At 48.8% G+C, this 25,966-nt stretch overlaps 2 protein-coding genes across 6 annotated transcripts in view; one reads left to right on the top strand and one right to left on the bottom strand.

Moving 5' to 3' along the window:
- Positions 1–2,709, bottom strand: part of LOC112614509 (60S acidic ribosomal protein P1-like) — a 10,895-nt gene extending 8,186 nt beyond the window's left edge. For both annotated transcript variants that reach the window (XM_025371108.1, XM_025371107.1), the window contains exon 1: positions 2,699–2,709. The gene's annotated coding sequence lies outside the window, so the exon portion shown is untranslated. The remainder of the gene's footprint in view (positions 1–2,698) is intronic.
- The window catches only part of MARF1 (meiosis regulator and mRNA stability factor 1), a 49,132-nt gene extending 32,407 nt beyond the window's left edge, over positions 1–16,725 (top strand). For all 4 annotated transcript variants that reach the window (XM_025371102.1, XM_025371103.1, XM_025371104.1 and 1 more), the window contains exons 20-27: positions 1,424–1,626; positions 2,617–2,844; positions 6,728–6,958; positions 8,817–9,029; positions 10,342–10,402; positions 10,490–10,615; positions 12,035–12,205; positions 14,124–16,725. In XM_025371102.1, the coding sequence (XP_025226887.1) occupies positions 1,424–1,626; positions 2,617–2,844; positions 6,728–6,958; positions 8,817–9,029; positions 10,342–10,402; positions 10,490–10,615; positions 12,035–12,205; positions 14,124–14,368 (1,478 nt within the window). In that variant the 3' untranslated portion in view covers positions 14,369–16,725. The remainder of the gene's footprint in view (positions 1–1,423; positions 1,627–2,616; positions 2,845–6,727; positions 6,959–8,816; positions 9,030–10,341; positions 10,403–10,489; positions 10,616–12,034; positions 12,206–14,123) is intronic.
- The last annotated feature ends 9,241 nt before the right edge of the window (positions 16,726–25,966 follow it).

A 25,966-nucleotide genomic window follows, 5' to 3' on the forward strand; every position in this document is an offset into this window, starting at 1 on the left:
AAAAAAAAAAAAAAAAAAAAAAAGAAAAGCAGTGGCCGGGCGCGGTGGCTCAAGCCTGTAATCCCAGCACTTTGGGAGGCCGAGACGGGCGGATCACGAGGTCAGGAGATCGAGACCATCCTGGCCGACACGGTGAAACCCCGTCTCTACTAAAAAATACAGAAAACTAGCCGGGCGAGGCGGCGGGCGCCTGTAGTCCCAGCTACTCGGGAGGCTGAGGCAGGAGAATGGCGTGAACCCGGGAGGCGGAGCTTGCAGTGAGCTGAGATCCGGCCACTGCCCTCCAGCCTGGGCGGCAGAGCGAGACTCTGTCTCAAAAAAAAAAAAAAAAAAGAAGAAAAGCAGGCTAGCTTTTTAGAATTGGCTCTAAGGGGAAAAACAGACATCATCAGCACTTTGCCCAAATGCCTCCTGCAGCCTGGCTGTGGCTTTGTGAGCTGTAGTCATCCGGTTGAGAACCTGTCACCGTGCCTGTTGCTTCACTCTTCTGTTGAACTCTGAGCTACTTTATTTACTCTGCACGTTTGAGAAGGGAAGACAACTCAAATGGATGTTTTGTTTTGCCTTTCAAATTTTAATAGTTACAGTTGAGATCAGAACTACACAGGTCCACTTACGGGGAGAAAGTACAGTGATTGAGGGATGCGAAGCCCATGGATACCGACAGCCAACTCTTCGTGTCTGCAGGTTCCACGGGGCGGACCGCAGGACTTGAGTAGGTGGTGGATTTTGGTATCCAAGCAGGGTCCTGCAACCGATCCCTTGAGAACACCAAGGGGTGACTGTATGGTCATATCCTCCTTCTGTTGTCTGGTTCTTAAACTATGCTCCTGCAGCATACTGATGTCCACGAAATCATAGAATTCCAGGGCCAAAGTTAGTAATGCCAGTACTTTTCTAATTCTCACTTAAAAATTAATAGAAACAATCTGAGCTTAAGCTTTTTTTTTCTCTTTTTGTTCAACTTTTGAAGCCTGATTCTCTTTTCTGCTAGCAAGTTTTAACTGAAGATCAGATGAATAAACAAAAAAAAATGGGGATATTCAGAAGTGTGATTTCATAGCAATAATTTCTAGAGTACTTGCTTAAGTACAGGGACCTGGGTGTGTGTCATTTTAATAGATACAGGGCAGGGGCTAGAAAATTGTTTCTAGCTTGTAAGATGACCTTGTTTCTAGCTTATAAGATGAATATATATGCATTTCATAATATAATAGTATCATGACTTCCTGGTATTCTGCCCTGGAACATGTTTGAGAACCACTTGCAAAGAGGGCAGAGTGTATGTGTTTTAGGTTGTGTGTGTTTGGAATGCAAGGATGATATCGCTTATAAATTCCCAAAAGGATTTACTCTAGTATGGATGTTGAACACAAATGGGTAGAAAAAAACTGTGATTTTATGGTTTTTGTTTTTTTTAAAGAACGCACTCAGGATGAAATAGAAAGGACAAAACAGTTCTCCAAGGATGTCGTTGATTTGCTGCGTCACCAACCCCATTTCCGGATGCCCTTTAATAAATTTATTCCCTCTTACCATCACCACTTTGGCCGGCAGTGCAAACTTGCATACTATGGGTTTACCAAACTACTTGAACTTTTTGAAGCCATACCTGATACTTTACAAGTGAGTGAAGAAATTCTAATTTTATAAAGTATTTTTCTGAACAGCATATTGGAAATTTTTTTTTCACATTCAAGACCTATTTTCCTGGGAAGTAGGGAGTTATGAAAGAGGATGAAAATCTAAGCTGTTCCAATCAGAGAAGCCATATTACTGACTTGTTAGTATTTTTAGATAAATATGGCTTTTTCCTTCAATAAAGAATTATTCAAACTTGTCTTAGGGTAATTATTGAAAAAGGGATTAAGTAGGGTGATTTGTTTTTTTTTGTTGTTTTTTTGTTTTGAGACGGAGTTTCTCTCTTGTCGCCCAGGCTGTAGTGCAGTGGCGCTATCTCAGCTCACTATAACCTCCACCTGCGGGTTCAAGCAGTTTACTTGGCTCAGCCTCCCAAGTAGCTGGGATTACAGTTGCCCACCACTGTGTCCAGCTAATTTTTGTATTTTTAATAGAGACGGGGTTTCACCATGTTGGCCAGGCTGGTCTTGAGCTCCTGATCCGCCTGCCTCAGCCTCCCAAAGTGCTGGGATTACAGGCGTGAGCCACCACACCTGGCTGATTTCTTACACTGAATATTTGTTCATTAGTTTTATGCTTTTCAAATCCTTCGTGTTGAAGGTAGGCTGAGTACATGAGGTAACATCAGTGCTAAGCTGTTAAGCTGTTGCTAAGTTAAACCAAATTTCTGTTGATTTTATTAATTTTTTTTTTATTAAAGTGCTTTTAAAAAATTGTTTTATTGTGGCAAAATACACATAACACAGAAGTAAGCATTGTAACTGTTTTTTTATTTATTGTCCAGTAGTGGTCAGCACATTCACATTGTTGTGCAAGCAATCTTCTGCACTTTTTCATCTCACAGAACTGAAACACTATACCCATTCAGTAATGCTGACTTGTTTTTTTGTTACTAGTTGCACACATTTTTTTGCTATTCTGTAAACAACTGTGATTTGTTTATTCTCCCTTTCCTCCCGCCTTGTATTTTCGAAGGTATTGGAATGTGGAGAAGAAAAGATCCTTACTCTGACAGAGGTAGAGCGGTTCAAAGCTCTAGCTGCCCAGTTTGTTAAACTCCTTCGGTCCCAAAAAGATAACTGCCTTATGATGACAGATCTCCTTACAGAATATGCTAAAACTTTTGGTTATACATTTCGTCTCCAAGACTATGATGTCAGTTCCATTTCGGCTTTAACTCAGAAACTCTGCCATGTCGTGAAGGTAAATGTTGTTGTTTTTTTTTTTCTCCCCCATCATGGGATAAAGCTTATAGTGGCCTAATTCTCATTAGGACGTTTGCATGTGCCGTAGCGTTTCTGTATTTACACCTTGAACTACTTAACTGTCACAGCCTTACAACTTGTTTTGTGTCATTAGTGCTTCTTAGGTAATAAGAGAAGCCTTGGTTTGGAAGTTTAGTTTTGGCTTTCCTCTTGTGTGTTTCTGAATGGCCTTGCCAAAGCTACGCCTTTGTGAACTGATGAGGTCACTCTTCACCCCAGGGTTCGGTCACCAGGTGCAGCCACCTCAGCGCTGCTGGCCTGAGCTCAACTCCTTCCAGTGAGAGCTTTGCCTGTGATGTTCTTGGGAGCTGTAATCACACAGTGTCTTCTCCCTCCACATTCTCACCCACTTAGGAGTAGGCTTAGGAGCCAGCGCAGGTGCAGAGTGGCCTTTGCCGCTGGCAGAGCTGTAGTAGCAAGGGCAGCTCGTCCTGTTTCCTGCCCTGGACTGCACTGACCCTCCCCATCCTAGGCAGAGCAGCTGCCAGTTTTCAGCCCCTTCCCCCACAGGACCAAGAGAAGTCACTGCCAGGAGGAAGGAATGGAAAGGGAAGCATGAGGGACGGCACCCTCAGTTACAGGCCCATTACTAGCTGCACACATTTCTGTCTCATTTAATTCCGTAAACAGCCAGAATGGGTTCATTCTCCTTTTCCTTCCCACTGTGAGGTGTTTTTTGGAGATGGAGTCTTGCTCTGTGGCCCAGGCTGGAGTGCAATAGTGCGATCTTGGCTCACTGCAACCTCCACCTCCCAGGTTCAAGCGATTCTCCTGCCTCAGCCCTCCGAGTAGCTGGGATTACAGGTGCCCGCCACCATGCCCGACTAGTTTTTGTATTTTTAGTAGAGACAGGGTTTCACCACGTTGACCAGGCTGGTCTCGAACTCCTGGCCTCAGATAATCCGCCCGCCTCAGCCTCCCAGAGTGCCTGGGATTACAGGCATGAGCCACCGCACCCGGCCCCCACTATGTTTCTGAATGTATTGGACTGCAGGGAAGAAGAAGTTCTTACCTTGGCAGAGGTAGGACGGCTCAGAGCTCTCCTTAGGTACTGGTTGGTTAGAGGAGGAGGTGAGAGAGCAGGAAGCACACCAGGAGAGCGGAACATCCCTGAGCCAAGACAGAGGAATGGCCAGCAGCATCATAGGAAGGCAGGTCAGAGAGGGACTGCCTGACCTCCAGGTTTAGCTCAGTGGGGAGAGTCGGTGCCGCTGGCCAGGTCAGTGGCAGCGTCGATTGTGCAGACAGAACCCACGTGGGAGTGGGGTGAGGAGTGAGGAGAGGTGAGAAAATGGCCCAGGTCATCTGGACAGCAACCTGGTTTGTCTGCTTGTGAAGATGGAGGGCTGGGCTAGCAGCTAGAGGCTGTGGGGCTGCGGGAGCAAGGGAGGATTTGGGCTGCTGGTTTTCCTACCTGGAAAAACTTGAGCAAGTCTGAAAGCCATTGATGTGGATCTGTCTAGAGAGAGAAGATGAACATACAAGGGCGAGAGGGGCTAAGACGGGAGGGCCTTGAGGTGTGGGAGACTGGGAAACTAGCACACAGAGGAAGAAGGAAGCATACAGGGCAATAGGTTGGGGGCAGGCATGGGCAGGTCTGATGTTTGTCATCAGGAATAGAAGGGAGTCCTCTTCCAAGAGTGATTTTCTACCAGAGAGAGGGACTGATCTGTGCTTAGAGAGAGAGGAGAGGCAGGCTCAGGACTTAGGAGCGGGGAGAATGTCTGCAGTTGTCGTGGTGAGTGGAGAATGGCTTGATCTGGATGTCATGTGGGCTGCAGGGGTATGGAGAGCTCCCTGCAGATTGGCACCGTAGACTCTCAGAGAGCAGCAGTTGGGGTGTGGCTGTGCAGGTGTCGGCTCAGGGAAAGCAGGTGGTCGGATTCAAGGTGGGAGTTTACCGACGGGCACCAGGAAAAGGCATGGGGTGAGGGAATTTAAACATTGACAGGAATGTCAGTGGCAGGATGACAAAAGAGGAGAGTGAAGCAAAGGAGGGGGCTGGCGAATTGTCGGCAGATAGGAGGCAGTGTTGCTGCTGAGGTTTGAGAAGGGGAGAAGTTGAGCGGGTAGAGTCTCTGCACTCCCACCCTGACAGCAGCTCCCGACTTGCTTTTACTAGTGGGATGGTCAGGAGGTTTGAGTGATTTATGTTGGATGGGGTAATGACAGGTTCGCACTGTGACCCTAGAGACGGGTGTCTGCAGTGAAATTGAACACAAGAGGATGTCGTTGGAGATGACAGGCAAGGCATTGAAAGGCTATAAGGCTGTGGTGTGGGACAGGTCCCTTGGTGTTCAATTGCCCAGGATGATGAAAGGGGTGGGCTCAGTTGGATAGGAAGACCCCATGCTGTGACCTAGGGCTTTGCTAGGTGAGTGTGATGGGCGGGCAGCTGGGGTGTGAGCAACAAGGATGGAGAGAGCTGAGAGAGGCTCCGTGGTGCCTCCCTGGCTGCCTACTGGATCTCCTGGGAGCTTCTCCAACCCTACTTCTGAGATTCTTATAGAATTAGTCCAAGTGCACTGTGAGCATTGGTGTTTTTAAAAGCTTGCCAGGGGATTCTAATGCATAGCTGGGATTGAGAATCAAGGGATGGATCCAAGTCGTACCAGAGGAGCAGGCTCTGGTTTGGTTTCTTTCCTAAGCGGCTGTAGTGGTGGTGGGGGTCTGGGTAGCTACGATGACTGGGATCCCCTGGAATGGTGTCGGTTGATTGATGAAACTCGCTTCTGAGCAGGAAATCTATACGGTCCCATAACCATGGTAAGTGGGGTGGGAGCCTGCCAGCCTCCCTCCTGCCTTAGCTCTGGGCATATGGCAGAACCGGATAAAGATGTCCTGACCTTGGGATGGCTCCTCAATGCTACCCACCTCTCTCTGCCTCTCAGAATCTACGGTCCAAAGAGTGCCAACTTACGATGACTTAGCCCTGCCGAGACCTTTGGCCCTGGCAGGAAAACCAGATAAAGGGGGCAAACAGGCTGTCCGGATGAGCACTGGTTTGTGAGAGCAGTGCCGGAGCCGCACGTGTGCCAAAGCTTTGCCTGTTTTTTTTGGCCAGGAAAGGCTCAGTCCACTGACTCACCCCCGCCACCCAAGGCCTGCTGGCTCAGTCACCAGATGTGTGTTTCTTCACATGGTGTTTGGTCCCCACATGACAATCTCTGTTTTGTGAGGTTTCCCTGTCAATGCATTTAGCCACTTAAACCCTTTATCTCCTTGAGAATCTGAATAATTGAGGAGTGGACAGGTACTAGTCGGGTGAAAATACCAGCTTTGTGGTTAGTAATAGCAGACTGGAAAAATGCAGCTTACCTTGTAGTGAAAGTAGACCCTCTCTCACCTCCCCAGCCTGCCCTGGGGACGCACATGGGCAAGTCGGATCTGCACAGAAGCCATGTGAGTGTTGCTTATAGTTTAGCCTGCTCATCCCCTACTCCACCTTCGAGCACAGCAACCCACACTTCACAAGCTTGGACCACTGGCCGTCAGCTGGCCAGCCTGTCTCCTTCTTACAGTGGGGTTTGAAAAGAATGAATGAAAAATAAAGAGAATGATGCAATTTCCTTCCCCGTTATTACCTTGATGAGAGTTTACACTTATGGACCAGCAGGGGGAGGACGGTTTCTGCTTCTGTGTTGGTCTGGTGTCCCAAAGAAGCTAAAAACAAACTCACTTGCTTTATTTCAGTGTAGGAGAAAAAAAATAAGAGATTTTTCATCTGTTGGTCTCCTTAACCAAAATGAAGTGAGCCGAGTTGGGTATAACCAAGGTTGTCTCTCTGGAGTTTTGAAAGTGTGAATTCTCATTTTCCCCAGGTTGCCGACGTAGAATCTGGCAGACAGATTCAGCTGATCAACCGAAAGTCCCTACGATCTCTCACTGCCCAGTTGCTGGTGTTGTTGATGTCTTGGGAAGGAACCACCCATCTTTCTGTTGAGGAGCTCAAGAGACATTACGAAAGTACCCACAACACTCCCCTTAACCCCTGTGAATATGGATTCATGACCTTGACTGAACTGCTGAAGAGCCTGCCGTACTTGGTTGAGGTACGCACGTTAATGGCTCTTTAGAAATATCATTGCAAACTATCGATTGTGCGTTTCCAGATTACCTGCTGGTCTAGATGAGAGTGTGTGGAGCTGGAAGGGACCTGAGAGACCATTTCACAGATGAACACGCTGAGACCTCGGGCAGTGAAGCAGCCCTGCCTAAATGGGTGGCAAAAGCCAAGGAAAGTCTGGTCTCCTCATCCTGGCACTAGGGTGTGTTTGTCCTGTTCCAGGATGGATTTTGCTGCTGTTTATCTTTCTGAGTGAGATGGTTTATGTGGTGACTTGAAGTGAGAGTTGAGTGAGGCAAGGGCAGAAAGGAAGGTTGCCCAGCCGGTCCACAGGCAGCATTTCAAGAATGGTGCTCCAAGATTGGGAGAATCTTAAGAGAATACTGCATGCAGTTCTTGGGCAACAGATATAAAAACCTAGAGTAAATAAATGAAATCCTGGAAAAAAATTAGTTACCAAAACTCACTCAAGAAGTTAAAAATTAGACCAGTTACCATAAAAGAGACTATAAAAGATCCCTGAAATTTACCACTGAAAAAGGCATCAGGACCAAGTGAGATAACAATGGAGTTTTAACCAACCCTGAAAGAACAGATAAATCCACCTTTTAAAAAATCATTCTGGGCCAGGCAAGGTGGTACACATCCATAATCCCAGCTACTAAGGAGGCTGAGACTAGAGAATCAGTTGAGTCCAGGAGTTTGAGGCCAGCCTGGGCAACATAGCAAGAACCCATCTCCTAGAAAAAAAAAATACTGTTCTAGGCTGCTGAAAAAGAAAAAAAAGGAAAGCTTACCACTTATTTTTATGAAGCCAAAATAAGTTTAATACCAAAAACATAAGATAGTCCCTTAAGAGAAAATGATCCTAAATAAGATATTAACAAATGAGCCCCAGCAATTTAAAAGAAGAATGTTATGCCATCATCATCTAACTATGGGACTGATCATTAAATAATGAAAGGATATACATCCAACGTTTTCTAAACTCTGTTAGTATCTATCCTAAGAACACCAGTTCTGGACAGGTGTTAATGGATGTTCCAAGACAAAGGACTTTCTCTGGCCAGCTAAGATTGGGAATATCCTTTCTCTTGGCGACTCCAGAGCATGTTAAACACTCTGAAAAGGTTTGTGGTAAAGAAATCTGCTTCCTTACCCTGCATACACAGGGTTTTGTGTTTATTTCTTGTTACTTTTGATGTGTTTTTAAATAATGCTAGCATCATCCTCCATCACAGTGTTTCTTGGAAAACTAGTTTGAGAGGTGGTTTAATGGCCTCAGTGTCCACTGTGTGTACAGTGATTTGCCGCCCTGGTTTGCCTCCCCTGATTTCTTCCCTACTCACACAATCTCTTCAGACCACTGCAGCCTTCGACTTGCAAATAGAACTGAAGTTTGCTGGAGGCTATAGCCTTCTCTTGGAGGAAATCCTTGACGCTTCTCCTTTTCCTTCCCCACTTCCTTTTTTCCTCTCTCCTTCCCTCCCTCCTTCCTTCCTTCCTTTCTCCTTCCTCCTCCTCCTCCTCCTTTCTTCTTCGTCTTTTGTGTCTCTTCATCTTGTTCATCTGTGTCTAATTCGTCGTCTTCGTTTTCTTTGTCTTCATCTTTGTCATCTGTGTTGTCTTCATGTTTGTCTTTTTTGTCTTCGTCTTTTTTGTCTTTGTCGTGTTTGTCTTCGTCTCATTGTCTTCTTCGTCTTTGTCGTCTCCTTCTTCATCTTCTTCGTTGCCTTCTTCTTCGTCTTCACCTCTGGGCCTTTTCCCTCAGTGGGAGGCCCTCACTTTCCAGGGGCCAGGGCCAGTCACTGACATTTCTAATGCTGCTTTTTCTTTTTACCCAGGTTTTCACTAATGATAAGATGGAAGAATGTGTGAAGCTCACAAGTCTGTATTTGTTTGCAAAAAACGTGCGCTCTTTACTTCATACTTACCACTACCAGCAGATTTTCCTTCATGAGTTTTCCATGGCCTATACCAAGTATGTCGGAGAAACTCTGCAGCCCAAGACCTACGGCCACAACAGCGTGGAGGAGCTCTTGGGAGCAATTCCACAGGTGGGCACTTTTCTCAGCTTCTGGGAGAGCATCTTCTGAAGAGCTGAGCCACAGGCTAACTCTGCTGAACAGAAAAATAAAATGCTGCCAGAATAACGGAACGGCAGGCATTTTAATTGATCCTTTCAAAACATACTGTTGGTCTAAAGTAAATGATTTTAGCATTTCTCCTTGATTCTTTCTGTAAACCTTTATTAAATCGCTGTATGCCAGGTGAGTAAGTTTCAGGCTCTAACCTCAGAAAGGTGTTGGGTAATGGGAGAGTCAGGACCCCCAAGCAGGCAACTAGTCAGGGTGGTCAGTGCAGTCATGGCCAGGAGCCCCATACTCAGTGGGTACATTGAGGAGGGCCGTGTCAGGGCCCTCTTCCCAAGCCTGGGGAGCTTGGTATGGAACCTGCAAGGATGTGCCTGAGGGAACCACGTGACAAGGAGGGGAGAGAGCATTCTGGGCAGAGGGGATGATGGCATGAGCAGATGCAGGGATGTGACACGTGGCATGGAGTGTGGAGAGCCTAACAGGGAGCCGAGAGCTGGTTTAGGGAGGGCATGGCTCCTCCAGGTAAGGAGGGAGGACTGTGTTGGAAAGAACTGGAGCCCAGGTTTGCATTTGAAAAGCACCCAGTGGCGCTGTCCATGGTAGATCAGAGAGAAGCAGGCATGGAGGAGGGAACTGGGCTAGGATCCTGGCCACTGCAGAGGTCGGGGTCAGCGTTAGATGGAGGGATTGAGCCAAGTGAAAATAGTAGAATAGAGCAAGTAGCAAGGACCCAGGCAAAACTCGCCTGGGAGCTGCGATCAGTGACCTGGCCACGGGGTGCACATGTGGGGGGCCTGGGAGCCCAGCTCCACTACTACCAGTCTGCTTGGCTGAGTTGGAGAGCGGCACCATCAGGGAGAGGACTTTGTGATTCTGATAATGAACTTAGTTTAAAGGGTCTGAGAGATCGCTCTTAATTCTTTTAGGTGGTGTTTCTGCAAAAAAATGGCAAGAACTCTCATGGGAGAACGACCTTAATCTATATGCCAAAACTAGTGTTTGGAAGACAGTCTTTTTAGGAATTATAAAGAATATTTCTGAAACTGTGTCTCATGATTTTTCAACTACTCTGCTTTTTATAGGGGCATGTTTCTGTCAGCTGCTTCTGTTGCTTTAAAAGCTAAGGAGAGAGTAGAGAAACATGCTTCTTGGCAGTAACTCAGCTCCTAAATTCTAGCCAAAGGCAGGCACCGTAGGTCACACTCTTCCTGAATGTTAGGGCTTCTGTCCCCTCCTTTTCCACTGCTTAACCAGTAGTATGTCTTGTGTGCAGGTGGTCTGGATAAAAGGACATGGTCATAAGAGAATTGTAGTGTTAAAAAATGACATGAAAAGTAAGTAAGCACCCATTCCCTCCCCCCGTAAAAAATCACGGTTCTCTCACTGACATTTCTCTCTGACGGGTGCTGTTTGTCCTCCAGGTCGTTTGAGTTCACTCGGTCTCTCCCCTGCCAATCTTGAAAACCAGCCCTCGGAGGGCGAGCGCATCCTGGAGGTGCCCGAACCACACACAGCCTCGGAACTCAAGCTTGGAGCTGGTGGCAGTGGTAAGAGAGGACAAGCAGAGACATAAGAGCTTGTGAAATTCTAGGAGAAATGGCTTGGGGTCGGGCAGAGCGAGGGAAAGGACTCCAGCAAGTCATCCCATCCACTGAAGTTAAATAGCCACATAGTTTTCAAAGCAGTTTTGGTATTTAGTTAGTAGCAGAGGGAAAAATTGACCTTTATTTGTTAGCATTGTTTGGCCAACTGGTTAAAGTCCCTGAAAGATGTTGGCAACCCAGTAATGATCGTCTTACCCCAATTCAGGTGTTGAAGAAAAAAATTATTCTGACACTTGTTATAATGGAAATTCGTGACACTTGCAACAGCAGGGAGAGAGCCGACTGCCAATACATAGCCTGGGAGCAGAGGGAGGGCTCGGGGGCTGGGAAGTTGCGAAGAGGATGCCTGCTACGGGCAGGCAGGCCGGCCAAGGATCCAGACATCAGCTGTGAAGGGTGATGAGGTCTCAAGGGTGACGGGATTCTCACTGAAATGACTCCAGCGAAGACTGGACCTGGCAAGTTCAGCAACAGACACGGAAGGCTAAGGTCAAGGCCCAATCCAGATGGAAGGCCAAGGTCAAGGCCTGATCCAGAAGCGGGCTCAGGGCGCCTGACTCAAGGCTGGTCAAGGTGTGTTTGTCACAGGACAGCCCGAGGCAGGACTTGATACACTGATGCATTAATATTACCCAAAATTACACCGAGTCACATAGATTTCAGGTAGATCCACCTCTGTAGTAGATAGAGGCCAGTTCTCGTGAATGTTATAGCAGTTCTGACTTTTCTGAAGGAGTTTTGAATTCGTTGTTATAGGTGAGAATTTTGTCTTCAAAAGATGCGGTAAGATAGATATCACGTTACCGTCCCCTGTGCCCTTAGGATAACTGAGTTACATGGCCTTTGACGTTTTATGACGTGCCCTCCTGGGAATCAGCTGCCGAAGCTGCCCCACGGCCGTCAGCAGTGCTGACCTCCGTTCTGCAGCGGAGGCGCGCAGGTCTCGGGCAGTCACGTATTCCACAGCTCACCCAGAGTCGGCAGCTAGAAAGCCACGGAACCAGGCCCAGGGCTTCGGATTCTGGGCTTCCGCTTGCTGATAACCATGTACACCCCGTCTCAGGTTGTCCCCTCTCTTTGGAAACTGACTGCAGGACCCTTTTATCTGGTTGGGCCTTTTAGGGGCCGGTGTTCCTGAGAACACGGATCTTCAGGAGAACTAGCTTATTAAGGCATTCCATTACCAGGATCTTCCTGTTAGTGGGTTTTGGGTTGGCTTGTTTGTTTTTTTAATACCTTAAATACTTCTTGACTCTCTTAATCTTTAAGGCTTAGAAGGAAAACTTCAGGTGTGAGCCCAGGGTGTGTGCTGGGGGTGGGCATGGAGGTCCTGTAGCGCCCCAACCCGCCTTCTTTGTCCAGGGCCCAGTCACACGGAGCAGGAGCTTCTCCGCCTGACCGACGACTCCCCCGTCGACCTCCTGTGTGCACCCGTCCCCTCATGCCTGCCGTCCCCTCAGCTGAGACCAGACCCCGTCATCCTCCAATCTGCTGATCTCATTCAGTTTGAGGAGCACCCTCCAGAGCCTTCCGGTGGGTGACTCCGTGTTGTCGTGGGGGTTTTCTTTGGGGTTTAAAACAAACCACGATGAGATGCTGATACAGTAAATGACAGAGGTGGGAAGGGACTACCCCTTTCCAGGTGGAAAACACTGTGCTGATTATTCGACCTTCTTTCCCCACCCGGGTTCCTGCAGAATTGGATGCACAGCCCCGGGTTGCCTGGGGAGCGTCAGGCAAGGGCGATTTGGCAACTCTGGAGGGCTGGTGGCTTGGGGCTGTGGACGAGTCCACAGGGGTGGGTCGGGGGGCCTGTTGGGCTTCGCTTTCCCAGATTTTGTGAAGGTTCAGCTGCTCTCAGGCATACCTGTCACCAGATGTACACGTCACCCATGGTGGGGGTCCAAAGGGCCCAAGAGCTTTATAAAGGGGTGAATGGAGGGAGGTGTATGTGGCTGGAGCCCCTGGACTCTGTCCAGTGATCTGAGAACAGACAGGAAGCTGAGCACGCTGAGTCCCAGCCGAGTGCAGGCATTGGTGCCGACCCTGTGCTCAGGGCTGACAGACACCATCATCACATTTAACTCTCACAACGGCTCCAGGTGTGGGGCGGCCGCTTTATTCCACAGGCTGCGTGACGAAGGCACAGCTGGTGCTGTCACTAGAGAGGCAGTGGCCCTGGGCTGCTGGGCTAGCAAGGGCAGAGCCGGGATTGGAACCCAAGCCCTCTTGTCCTGTGGTGTCGCCTGGCCTCTGGAGAGGACAGCACATCTGCTCCGTACAGGTCCTTCCCTGCTCTTCATCTGTTGGAACCCAGCTCCTCCCCACTGCTGATGCTGCTTTCCAGGTCACCAGGAACACCCCGCGGACTCCTGGCTTGGCTTTTACCATCTCGGCATGGGTTCCACACTGTTGTCCTCAGCAGTGTTCAGCACTGTTGCCCAGGAAAAGAACTGAGGCTGTTGACTTGGAAAACAGGAGATGGGGAAGTAACTGCCTGCGGGTTGAACCAGCCTGTGCAGGCAGGCCTAGACGCACGCCATGCTCCTGTGCAGTGCCTCGCTAGGGTTGGTGGCAGATTGACGTTAGCTCGTTTGTGAGATTGTGGCCTTTGTGCCTTTATTCTGGGCAAGTTCGGCTGCATGCACAGGATGAGAGAGGAAAGTAATTAAAACAGTGTGGGCAGTTTTGTCAGTCCCTCTCCTCTTGAGGGTCAGCCTGGGCAGGGAGCTGGCTCTGCCGTCCCCTCTGCCACTCTCACCTTCCATGGGCCTTTGGGATCTGGAGCCCTGTGCCCTATGCAGTGGGAGCCTAAGGCATAGTGATGCATCTGTTTCAAGCAGCACGGCCCTGTGTGTCGCGCATGTGGATTACTGTGGCTCAGCCACAGAAATGGCAGTCTAGCAGCACTGCGGGAGAGCCGGCTGTGCTCGAGTTCCTGGGCTCTGAGGGTAATTGTGACATGGCGCAGTCCTTTTATATCCCCGGTAATAGACCCATGGGGAGCATAGGTCCTCTCTAAATGGAACGGGCTTGGAGCTCCCTGACACTGAGATGCTCCGACCCCACCCCCTGCCTCCTGCCTCAGGAAGTCTCTAAGTCGTGGTTAGCTTATGGGTCCTTAATATCTGGCAGGGAGAATGAATGGGCAGAGAATCCAAAATGAAAAAAAAAAAAAAAAAAAGTGTTAACCTTTGCTCAATAATTTATAGCTCCAAATAGAGATCTTGGCAACTTGGTAATCCAGTGGGAGAGGTGGGATGCAGTTTATAGATACTTGACTTCTGTGCCAAGTACACTGGCCACACAACTCATATGTGAACTGTGGCATAGATGTAGCATTTCGAGGCTTTTTATTATTATTATCTTTTGAGCAAATACGAGCAAGAAAGAGAAAACCCGTACTTCTTACAGATCCTGGAACTGAATGTTTGCTTTTCTGTATTCACAGAAATGATGATTTTAAACCAAGAAGGAAAAATGGAGATTCCAATACCAGGAAAGAGCAAAACTCTGACCTCCGACTCCAGCTCGTCCTGCATCTCAGCAGCTGTCCCCTTGCCCCCCTGCCCCTCCTCGGAAACCTCTGAGTCACAGCTCATCAAGGACCCTGCGGAAAGCCCAGCCAAAAAGCAACCCAAAAATAGAGTCAAATTGGCAGCCAACTTTTCCTTAGCACCCATAACCAAGCTTTAACTCCCGTTTCCGATATAGAATTAGGATGGGAAAACACTGTCTGATTCTGCACACAAAAGTGGGTTTCAAAAATACATCCTTTTCTGTGTCATGAAAAGCCCCCGAAGCCATTTACTTCATCTTACCTGTATTCCATCATGTTTTTCTTTTACATTGAACACAGCTTTGAGCTAAAGTCTTTCTTTTCTTCATTCTTCCTTTTTCTTTTTTCAATTATTTGAAGAACTTGTGGCATTTGTTAAAGCATCCTTAATATATTTTACCAAACTTTCCTAACTATTATGAAATATAATGGTGTTCCAAAAGAAGAAAGCACTAAGAACTCAACTAGCAGGAAGCGGTTTTGCTTCCATTGAGCCACGTCAGTGGTGTCATCCTACATGTAGCATAATATAGTCTCTCAGCCTTTGCTTACTGGTGTTTCCGACAGTATTCACCCAGTGCGTGGCATGGCTTGGAAGCCAAGCCTGTCCCGCAAGCCTGTGTGCTCACACACTGAAGGAGAAGGGTAGGCGAGGGGTTGGGAGTCCCGCAAGCCTGTGTGCTCACACACTGAAGGAGAAGGGTAGGCGAGGGGTTGGGAGTGTATTTTCAGGTTGGAATGTGAAGGTTCCTGGCTTCCATGTGACTTGTAAGTGTGCCTTGTTTTTTATTTAAACTATGTCTGTAGTTGACAAATGTGGCTTCATCACAAATTTTTTTAAACGTTTCTACTTTGGGGTTCCATTTAGGAGCTTTCTAGAAAGTTGAGGATGTTTTAAGCTTCCCATCTGTGTTCCAGTTTGATATGGGTTAGGTTAAGGAAAAGGAGATGGTCTCGATGTCATGGATTTAAAGTCAGCATTCGGATTACAACACACATTATTGTGTGTCGAGAGGCAGCATTGGAAAGAGTCTGATTTTCGAAAATATGCATCAAGTGCATAAATTACAAATCAGAGCTGAGTGGGGAGGTGCTTCAGCAGCAGCGGGATCAATACGATTTCCACTGGGAAGAGACAGGAATTCTACCTACACATAGGAAGGCCAAGGTTGATCCACTTAACCTTGTTATTGTAATTTTAAAGCTGGTATCGGTAGCTGGGAAGCTTTATGTGTGTGTATGTCAGCTCAGCATCTTTTAATCGTGTCTGATTTTACTCGTTACTTCTCGCTGTTGGAAGCATGTCTGGGTTTTTTGTGGCGTCTGGTGTGGAACGGCCTTCCTCTCTAGGTGCCTGAGGTGTCCGCTGACGGGTGGCCTCTCACCCCCCCTAGAGAAACCTGACATTTACAATGGATTGTATTTGTCGGGCAAAAAAGGCGGATTCATTCATGGAGCAGAAAGAACCTGTTGGCGTAAGGTCTTCCACTAGTTAGATGGTTTCTTTTGGGGAAATGTTTATATTTGGTAACTTCTAGAAAGCCAGAAAATGGACTCTGATTTCATAGCCAGCATTTTGATAAAATGCCACAAAATAAGGGCTGTAGAGAGATTTTTACAAGTCAGATTTTTTGTTCCCCAAATCTTTTAAATGAAGCCAGTGATTCCCAGTTCTCAACACATGGCCTCAGTCAAGACAGAACACCATGGAAAAACCCTCTAAGTATTATGGCACTCTCCGAATCCTCCTGAAGGCATTTCCTCTACAGACATAGTGTTACAGGAAGTGAAATGCAAATGTGCAATTTTTTTAAAGGAGCTTTTAAACAATGTAATAGTTGGTGTTGAGAACATCAGTTGCCTTAGTCTAAGATTTCATAAGGCTGAGTTTGCACGCTTGGACTTCAGTTGTGCTAGCATGTAAAGAATGGTGGACTTTAAAACCATGAGAGGTATCATTACAAGTCACCTGGAACAGACTCAAAGAACAGGTTCTTTGGGCAACAGACAAAGAAGAATCAAGTTCTGTGCCGTCCCGTGAGTGTGTCTGAGTACCATTCACTGGCGTTGCTGCTTAGTCTGGGACGTGTGTGTGACTCTTAACAATCGCTGTCTGAAAATGAGAGAGAAGACGTCGGAAGCACGTTGTGTTCATAATGTACTCCACAATGGCCAGTCCAATTGCTATCTATTTTTTTATCCAGAGGCTTAATTAAATGATGTGGTAAAATGATGTTTGAGCATTAAGACAATGTAATTCTTTATTTCTGGGTGGAAAGATGTACTGGATTAAATTTATCTGTTTAAAAAAAATGACAAAAGTTATCACCAAAACCCCCTTTCCCATCTTGCACTGTTTGTTTTGGATCGGGTTTGGGGGAAAGAGATGTTTTCTTAATTGTCTACTTTGTTTGAACACTTTTGTTGTGGTTCAAGTGCTGTTTTGTGTGTTGGGACCAAACAGTTGTCAATAAACTTTACAAGCAAGCATCTATTTTGAGTTTTCCAAGTGGTTTTGTCTGTCTGTCTGTCTGTGGGGAGGGATTATAAACCAATCCAGTTCTGCCATCATTCATTTTGGGTCTCCCCAACTTCTCGCCTCTTCTGGAAGTAGAACTGTGAGGTGAAGAGCAAATCGGTCTGCATCTTAGAGGCCTTTTAAACTCAGTACACACCGAAGCAGGTGGCTGGATGGTGGGCCCTTCGTGGTCAGGATCCTCCAAGTTTTCCAGCCTTTGTTCCAGCTTATAATTACGTGTGGGAAAATACAGTAACCACAAAAACCTTCCAGTTAGAAAACTCCCTTAATTCCTAGGCTCGCTCTTCTTGTGAAAGAAATCCAGCGTGCCTGCTGTGTCGTTTTTGGTCACTGCTAAGCATGCTTTTTGAATAAACCAATTTGGAAAAGACTTTTTCCACAGACACAGTTGTGAAGCCCTCCCATCCCCCGAGACCACCGTTACCCTCTGTCACCCCTGCCACCTGCATCCTCTGGCAAGAATTCAAAAGGCCCCAGAAGAGCCTTGAGTGATTGCTTCTTGATGCAATTTTTTTTCAAGTTCAGCAATGTTAAAAGCTGCTAAAGTCCTTTCCAAACATATTTCACAATGGCAAATTTGTGCAGAAAAAGTTGAGTAGCCATCGTGCCCCTTTTGAGAGGGGTAAGGAGGTCTTGCTAGGTCTGGACTGGGGCTGGAACGGTGGCTTTGCATTTATCTTTGTTCGTTTCCCACCTGGGAAGGTGATTCAGAGGTGGTGGCTTAGAAGACGGCTGTCTGGGGGAGAGCAGACCTGTCCGTAGCAGAGGCGGTTGTGCTGATCAGAGATCTGTTCCCTCTATTCCCTTTGCCTGAAGGAATGTTGTGCTTTGGGATTCACCTTCACTTTCTAGCTGCTTCCATGAGCAGAGGGTGAGTCATGGCACAGAAGCCCTCTGCGGCCTCCACCCACCTGCTGCCTGCTGTCACCATTGCTGGAGAGGCAGCGAAACTTCCGCAATTTTCTTAGTGTCCCTGGCTGGGCCTTAAACTGACAAAGACATTAATAGGAGAAAAGCAAACAAATTTTACTTCATACCAGTTTTGCAGGAGCCTTCATAAGGAAGTGAAGACGCCAGAGAAATGGCTAAGCCTGAGTGGGTTTTTTTTGTTTGTTTTTTGTTTTGTTTTTTTGAAACAGAGTCACTCTGTCACCCAGGCTGGAGTGCATTGGCATGATCTCTTCTCGCTGCAACCTCTACCTCCCAGGTTCAAGCGATTCTCCTGTCTTAGCCTCCCGAGTAGCTGGGATTACAGTGCACACCATCACACTGGCGAATTTTTGTATTTTTAGTAGAGACAAGGTTTCACCATGTTGGCCAGGCTAGTTTTGAACTCCTGAGCTCAAGTGATCCTCCGGGCTCGGCCTCCAAAAGTGCTGGAATTACAGGTGTGAGCCACCACGCCTGGCTGAGAACGCTTTTTTTTTGGTGGGGGAGCGGGGGTACCTGGACTACAGAGCTTAGAAGGTGCCAAGCCAGAGCACCGAGAGCCAGAACTTTCTTAGCAAGATGAAGAGAAGAATACACACGTTCTGGAAAGGAACGACTTGGAAGGGGGGGACCTAGGGTGCAGAGGAAGAAGGCATTGCAGGGTAGAAGGGGCCGTGCTTGGAGGGAAATTCTGCTCAGTGGCTGGGCTGCTCAGCTCCTCGCTCCACAATGAAGTGGTGAACCAACCAGGAGCATCCCCAGGGGAGCAGTACTAGGGCCAGCAGGGAATCTCTTGGGCCTGCTTGGCACCATCTCCTCCGTCCGCCTCAGGCAGCTCATGTGATGGCCTCGAAAGGCTTCCCAGGTGCAGGGCCTGGGCATGGGGGAACCCCCACTCCTACCACCCACCACCGCCCCTTGCAGTTTCTGGTATCACAGCAAGGACAGACAAATCCACACGGGGGCTGCAGGGTCACCGTCCTCGGTATTTCATTAGCCAGAGTCTGATGCATCAAGGTCAGGCGTGGCAAGAATCAGGAAATACTTTTTTTTTTTTTTGAGACAGAGTCTCGCTCTGTCACCCAGACTGGGGTGCAGTGGCACGATCTTGGCTCACTGCAACCTCCTTCTACCGGGTTCAAGCGATTCTTGTGCCTCAGCCTCTGAACAGCTGGGATTACAGGTGCCTGCCACCACACCTGGCTAATGTTTTCTGAGATGGGGTTTTGCCATGTTGCTCTGGCTGGTCTCAAACTCCTGACCTCAAGTGGTTCACTTACCTTGGCCTCCCAGAGTGCTGGGATTACAGGCGTGAGCCACAGCACCCAGCCAGGAAATACATTTTGGGGAAGAAATCCCTGTTCTGAAGGTGGAATCCCTATTTTGCTGTGTGCGTGGGGAGGCTGATGAGGTTGTGCATGTGGGCTCTGAGGCCTGACTCCAGCTGGGGGCTCCCCATCTCCCTACGTGCCCCTCCTCTGGCCTGACTTCTGCCCCAGCGGCCTTCGTGCAGCTCCTCGACTGTGCTCCACTCCTTTCTCCCAGGGAGCCTCACACCTGCTGTCCCCGGGCCTGGGAGGCCAGGCAGAGGACAAGGACGCAGGCTCTTAGCCAGGCGTGGTGGTGGGCGCTTGTAGTCCCAGCTACTCAGGAGGCTGAGGCAGGAGAATCACTTGAACCCACAAGGTAGAGGTTACAGGAGCCGAGATTGCGCCATTGCACTCCTGGGCGATAGAGCAAGACTCCGTCTCAAAAAAACAAAAACAAAAATAAAAAACCCCACAGGCTCTAAAGTCAGAGGCCTGGGTGGGAATCTCTTCACCTCACTGCTTACTGACGCTGAGACTTGGGGCAAGTTACTTAACTAAGAGATGCCTCCTTCCCTATCTGTAAATGGGGAGAAGATAATGGAATAATAACCTCAGAGTAGTATTCTATGTCCTCAAGGAGCTACTGTAAGTGAGACACTCAGAGAAGGTCCTGAGTGTTTAGTAAATACTAGCTGTGAGAGTTATTATTATTGTTATTATTATTTTTTGAGACAGGGTCTTGCTCCATTACCCAGGCTGGAGTGCAGTGGTACGATCTCGGCTTGCTGCAACTTGCACCTCCTGGGCTCAAGCGATTCTCCCACCTCAGCCTCCCGAGTAGCTGGGACTATAGGCTTGCACCACTGCACCCAGCTAATTTTTGAATTTTTTGGTAGAGACAGGGTTTCGCCATGTTGTCCAGGCTGGTTTCAAACTCCTGGGCTCAAGTGATCCTCCCACTTCGGCCTCCCAAAATGCTGGGATTACAGGTATGAGCTACCACGCCTGGCCAGGGTTGTTATTTACCCAAATCTTTACCTAAGTAATTATCCCTTAGTCACTCAGATCTTAGCTCAAACATTAATTTCTCCAGGAAACTTTCCCAGATTCATCTCTCTTCTACCCCTAGACGAGGCAAATTCCCCCACTTTTCAGCGCTAGCTTTGCCTAACTCCACTCTTTGGGGGTGTCAAAGAGTATGACTTTTTTCATAGCAGGTAAAAAAAAAATAATCACAGTTTGCTATTGAATATGAATGTGTGTGATTCTTCGATTGTTTCCCTCCACAAGGCAATAAAGTTCATGAGGGCAGATGTGTTCTGATTTTTTTATTCAGTCACGTATCCCCAGGACCTAGGGCCTGGCTTAAAGTGTTAATAGATTGAGTAGAATGTCATGTAACAAATTGCTACAAACAACATGCAATTATTATCTCATCAGTTTTGTGAATCAGAAGTCCAGGCGTGACTTATCCAGGTCCAAAACTTCAGCATCTCAGAAGGCTGCAATCCGGATAGCGGGTGGGCTGTGTTCTTATGTGGAGGCTTGACCAGGGCAGAACTCACAGCCAAGCTCACGCAGGTGTTGGCAGAATTCAGTTCCTTGAGGATGTTGGACTGTGGACCCCACTGGCTGTCGGCTGCAAGCTCCCCATGTGGCTTCCTCAATGGCTGCTTAGTTCATGAAGCCACAGGGAGCCTCTCTCTCCAGTCTGCTAAGAGGAAGCTTTATATAAAGTAATCTAAGCAAGGAGTGACCTCCCTTCATCTTTGCCGTCTTCCATTAGTTAGAAGCAAGTCATAGGTTCCATCTCATAGATAATCCATAATTTTCTTTTCTTTTTTTTTTTTTTTTTTTTTTAGAGACAGGGTCCTCACTCTATTGCCCAGGCTAGACTCAAACTCCTGGGCTCAAGAAATTTTCCCACTTCAGCCTCCCAAGTAGCTGGGACTACAGGCACATGTCACCACCTCTGGCTTCATTAGTGTTTGATGAATGAGTAACTGATCGACTTAGAAGGCCTAAGACATCCAATCTAGCCCCAGGGATGGGAGGAAAGAGGTCCCAGGCTAAACATTTTGAGAGTCAATAATGGAGCTTCAAAGCTGCAAGGGACCTTACAGACCCACTGGTCCAACCCACCCTCCACCCCCACACCACGGTTTACAGATGCTGGAGAGGTGAAGATGGAGAGGTTAAACCATTGCCCAAGTCACTTGGTGGAACAGCAGGCTGGAAGCCTTGGTCTAGGCAGCTCCCAAGTCCAGTCCAGCTATGAGCCCTACGGGGTGTTAGGCATGAACCAGGGGTTGGCAGCCGGATGAGTAAGAGCTGGGTACTTTTCTGCCTCCCTGAGAGCAGCAGGACCCCGGGCTCTCTGCGGACAGCTAAGACAAGAAGCCGCCCTCTGAGGGGGTGGTTCTCAAATTAAAGAGGGCATCAGAGGCACAAGGGGAACGAGTTTAAAATGCAGGCTTTTGGCCGAGTGCGGTGGCTCACACCTGTAATCCCAGCACTTTGGGAGGCTGAGGCGGGCAGATCACCTGAGGTCAGGAGTTCAAGGCCAGCCTGGCCAACATGACAAAACCTCATCTCTACTAAAAATACAAAAATTAGCCGGGAATAGTGGTGGGTGGCTGTAATCCCAGCTACTCCGGAGGCTGAGGCAGGAGAAGGTTGTTAAGCAGGCTCCTGGGCTCACCATGGAGATGGACACCAGATGCTGGGGCAGTTGGGATCAGAGCTGGCTGGCCCAGGGTCACACTTTGACAAACGCTGCTAGCTTGTGGCTCACGTTGGGTAAACATTTGTCATTGGAACCTGCGCAAACAGCTCTTGGGTGAACCAAGTCACCAGTATGGGAGGGACCCACAGGAAACTGGCGGTTTGTGCTCTGGCTCCATTTCTTTCAGGTGGAGGTACCGGTAGGGACCGGGCTGGGTGTCAGAGAGAGAAGTAGTTGCAGGGCACTGGGGGGTCTGAGTTCTGTCCTGGCTTTGGTGAGCTCACTGTGTGACCTTAGGCAAGTCTCTGCCTCTCTCTGAAACCTTGTTTTTGTTTGTTTGTTTGTTTTTGAGACGGAGTCTCGCTCTGTCGCCCAGGCTGGAGTGCAGTGGCGCCATCTCAGCTCACTGCAAGCTCCGCCTCCCAGGTTCACGCCATTCTCCTGCCTCAGCCTCAAGAATAGCTGGGACTACAGGCGCCCGCCACCATGCCTGGCTAATTTTTTGTATTTTTAGTAGAGACAGGGTTTCACTGTGTTAGCCAGGATGGTCTGGATCTCCTGACCTCGTGATCCGCCTGCCTCAGCCTCTCAAAGTGCAGGATTATAAGCGTGAACCACTGCACCTGGCCTGAAACTCTGTTTTTAAAATTGTCTAAAAGGAAGAGGACGTGTGTGTGTGTGTGTGTCTGTGTGTGTGTTTTGAGACAAAGTCTCGCTTTGTCTCCAGGCTAGAGTGCAGTGGTGCAATCTTGGCTCACTGCAACCTCTGTCTCCCCGGTTCAAGCGATTCCCCTGCCTCTGCCTCTTGAGTAGCTGGGACTACAGGCACACACCACCACGCCTGGCTAATTTTTGTAGTTTTAGTAGAGACAGGGGTTTTACCATGTTTGCCAGGATGGTCTTGATGTCTTGACCTCGTGATCCATCTACCTCGGCCTCCCAAAGTGCTGGGATTGCAGGCATGAGCCACTACGCCCGGCCGAGGACACTTGTCTTTAACCACCCAGAATCCATTCTCTCCTCCACTGGCACAAGAGGTTCCACAGGGTCGGCCTGAGGACCCCAGCAAGGCTAAGCAGAGAACTGCACTCCAGTGGCCCAACAAGTGACCTGGGGCTGGTATATGATCCAAGCCAGAGCCTGGGATACTCCACGCTGGGGTTTGTATTAGAATTGCCGGATTGTTTCTCTGTAAGCCCTGGGAGGAAGTAAGCCAGGGTTGTTTGTCGTGGGCCCTACAAAGAGACTCCCGGAGGACAGAGCTAGCGTGAGGGAAGCAGGACAGACAGGCAGGGAGATGCCATGTCCAGATGACATCATTTGAACCCCTGGGCCCAATGGTACCCGCAATCATCGAACATCCCAGCCCAGGAGCCAGGAAATGCTCTTTATTTTTTGCCTGTTTGCCTTCAGTTTCGGTCACTTACAACCAAAAGGACCCTAATGCAGAGAGCTACTGCCCCCATACTGAGAGGTTCACGTCATCAACCTGCAGCCCAGGAGAGCCCTCCCGGCCAGGCGGCCCTCCTGTCCCCACACCACCCCCAGCTTCATCTGGCCAACTCCAGTTCCTGCCAGCATCTCATCATGAGATGTGTCCTCCCCTAGAAAAGCTTCCCTGAGCCCCAGACTCCCTTAGGTGCCCCTGCCATGCTCCCATAACCTCTGTGTCTACTGAGGTCTCAGTGGGACAGAGGGAAAAGCGATGGTTCATTGTAACCCACACCTGACGCGCCAGCTTTCCCGTGGGAGGAAAAGCAATGAGCCACACATCTCTAATCAGCAGGGAAATCCATCTTCCTCCTCTCCCTTCCCCTGCGAGCCTAAGCGGGGGTAGGAGGGAGGCGAGGTCCGGAGCTGGGCGGCCACAGGAGTGGAGGAGGCTTCTATCAACCCACAAAGGCACCTGGAGCAGCTGCCCGCTAAGGCTGAGGAAGCTGAATCGTTCTAATAAAGCAGAATGGGGACCGGGTGCAGTGGTTCATGCCTGTAATCTCAGCACTTTCGGAGGCCACGGAGAACAGATTGCTTGAAGTCAGGAGTTTGAGACTAGCCTGGCAAAACTGGTAAAAACCCATCTCTATTAAAAATATTAATACAACAAATAGCTGGGCATGGTGGCATGTGCCTGTAATCCTAGCTACTCAAGTGGCCGAGGCAGGCGAACTGCTTGAACCCACGAGGTTGCAGTGAGCCAAGATCACACCACGGCACTCCAGCATGGGCGACAGAGCGAGACTCTATCAAAAAAAAAAAAAAAAAAAGCCACGCACGGTGGCTCACACCTGTAATCCCAGCACTTTGGGAGGCCAAGGCAGGTGGATCATGAGGTCAGGAGTTCGAGACCAGCCTGATCAACACGGTGAAACCTCCGTCTCCACTAAAAATACAAAAATTAGCCAGGCGTGGTGGTGCATCCCTGTAATCCCAGCTACTCAGGAGGCTGAGGCAGGAGAATCCCTTGAACCTGGGAGGCGGAGGTTGCTGTGAGCCGAGACTGTGCCACTGCACTCCAGCCTGGGCGACGGACTGAGACTCTGTCTCAAAAAAAAAAAAAAAAAAAATGTATACTGATGGAACTGGGGTGTGAGCAGCATGGTGGTGGTGGCAGCGCTGGTGGAAGCCGGAAATTCAGCGTTCGATTCTCATATGCTTGTGTGGCTATGACACAAAGACCCTCCCACCTTCAAAATCGTTCTGGAGGGTCTCGGAGTCGTGTGCTGCGTGGTGTCTGTGCTTAGTGGAAAAGAGGGGCCCAAACTCCATGTTGAACTTGGCAGGAGTAGTGGTGGGGGGATGATGGTGGGGAGGGAATCATGAGAGATGGGGAAAGGCCAGCGAGGGCAGGCGGATAGGGTCAAATGTGACCATGGGTCCTGAAGCCCCCGAGAAGGTACAGAAGTCTTGCAGAAGCACATGGGCTGGGCCTTCAGCTGGTATTGGGTGACACCAACTTTTGTCACACTGCCGTGTCTCACTGTCAGCTCCATGAGGGCAGGACTGGGTCAGTCTGAGTCTCTCTTTCATCTCCAGCCCCCAGCCCCCAGCCTTGCTGTGAACTTGGGCAGCCTTCCCATTTCACATCATCTTCCTGCCTTCAGACTTAGCCAATAAGAGTCGACTTCAGCACGTGCTTGTTCCCGACTCTTCTCCTGCATTGTCTCACTTCATCCTCCTGTCGCTCTCTCCATCACACAGGTCTGGACTCTGGGGTGCAAAGAGGTGAAGAACATGGCTCAGGCTCACGCAGGGAAGGCTCCATCCACTTAGGATTTTAACCCAGGCTTTCTGGTTCCAAGCTGAAGCCATTAATCACCTTTTACAATGCAGTCCCTTTTGCTAGTCCTGCTGGTCAGTGGGGTTGGTGCAGATTTAACACTGCTAAGATCTCCTCCAATCCTCTTCTTCTTCATTTTCTTATTTTATTTTAGGGACAGGGTCTCACTCTTTTGCCCAGGCTGGAGTGCAATGGCACGATCACAGCTCACTGTAGCCTTGAACTCCTGAGCTCAAGCAATCCTTCCACCTCAGCCTCTCGAGTAGTTGGGACTCAGGCATGCACCACCAAAACCAGCTAATTTTTTATTTCATAGAGACAGGATCTTGCTATGTTGCCCAGGCTGGTCTCAAACTCCTGGTCTCAAGTGATCCTCCTGCCTCCACCTCCCAAAATGCTGGAATGACAGGCGTGAGCCCCTGCACCCAGCCCCCGCTCTCTTCTTTGAGCTCTGTCTCCCTCGCTAAAATGTAAGTTGCATGAAGGCAGGAATCTCCGTGTTCCCTGGTACCTGCCAAGTCCTGTATTAACTAGTAGAATTAACTAGCACGTGCGTGAATGGGAATGTAAACTGATGTATGTTGCTCAAGCCAGCCTTCCTGAGCGTGTTGCCCCAGCCATGAGGCCTGCCCTGCTGCCCTGATGATGACAGTCATCTGGGTCCTGGCTGGTGGCTCCGGGCATATTGTCACTGCAGTCTGTCAAGCCGAGTTGTTGCACTCCTGCAGCTCAGGGCCATCCAGCCACCGTGGGACTCAGAGGTTTATAAGACGCCCAGCTGCTGCTTGTGTCTTTATGAGTCACCTCTAATCCATCACAGCTCAACAGGGAACCAGTGCGGTGATGGTTTCCTGGGATTACACATGTGAAATCAATGCCCAGGCCTGGCTGACTCTGTTCTGCAGACAGGCCAGGGCCTCTGTTTCCCAGGCCGGGCTTGACCGCTTACACGCT

This window comes from Theropithecus gelada, chromosome 20 (genome assembly GCF_003255815.1).
Source record: "Theropithecus gelada isolate Dixy chromosome 20, Tgel_1.0, whole genome shotgun sequence".
Taxonomy (NCBI): Eukaryota; Metazoa; Chordata; class Mammalia; order Primates; family Cercopithecidae; genus Theropithecus; species Theropithecus gelada.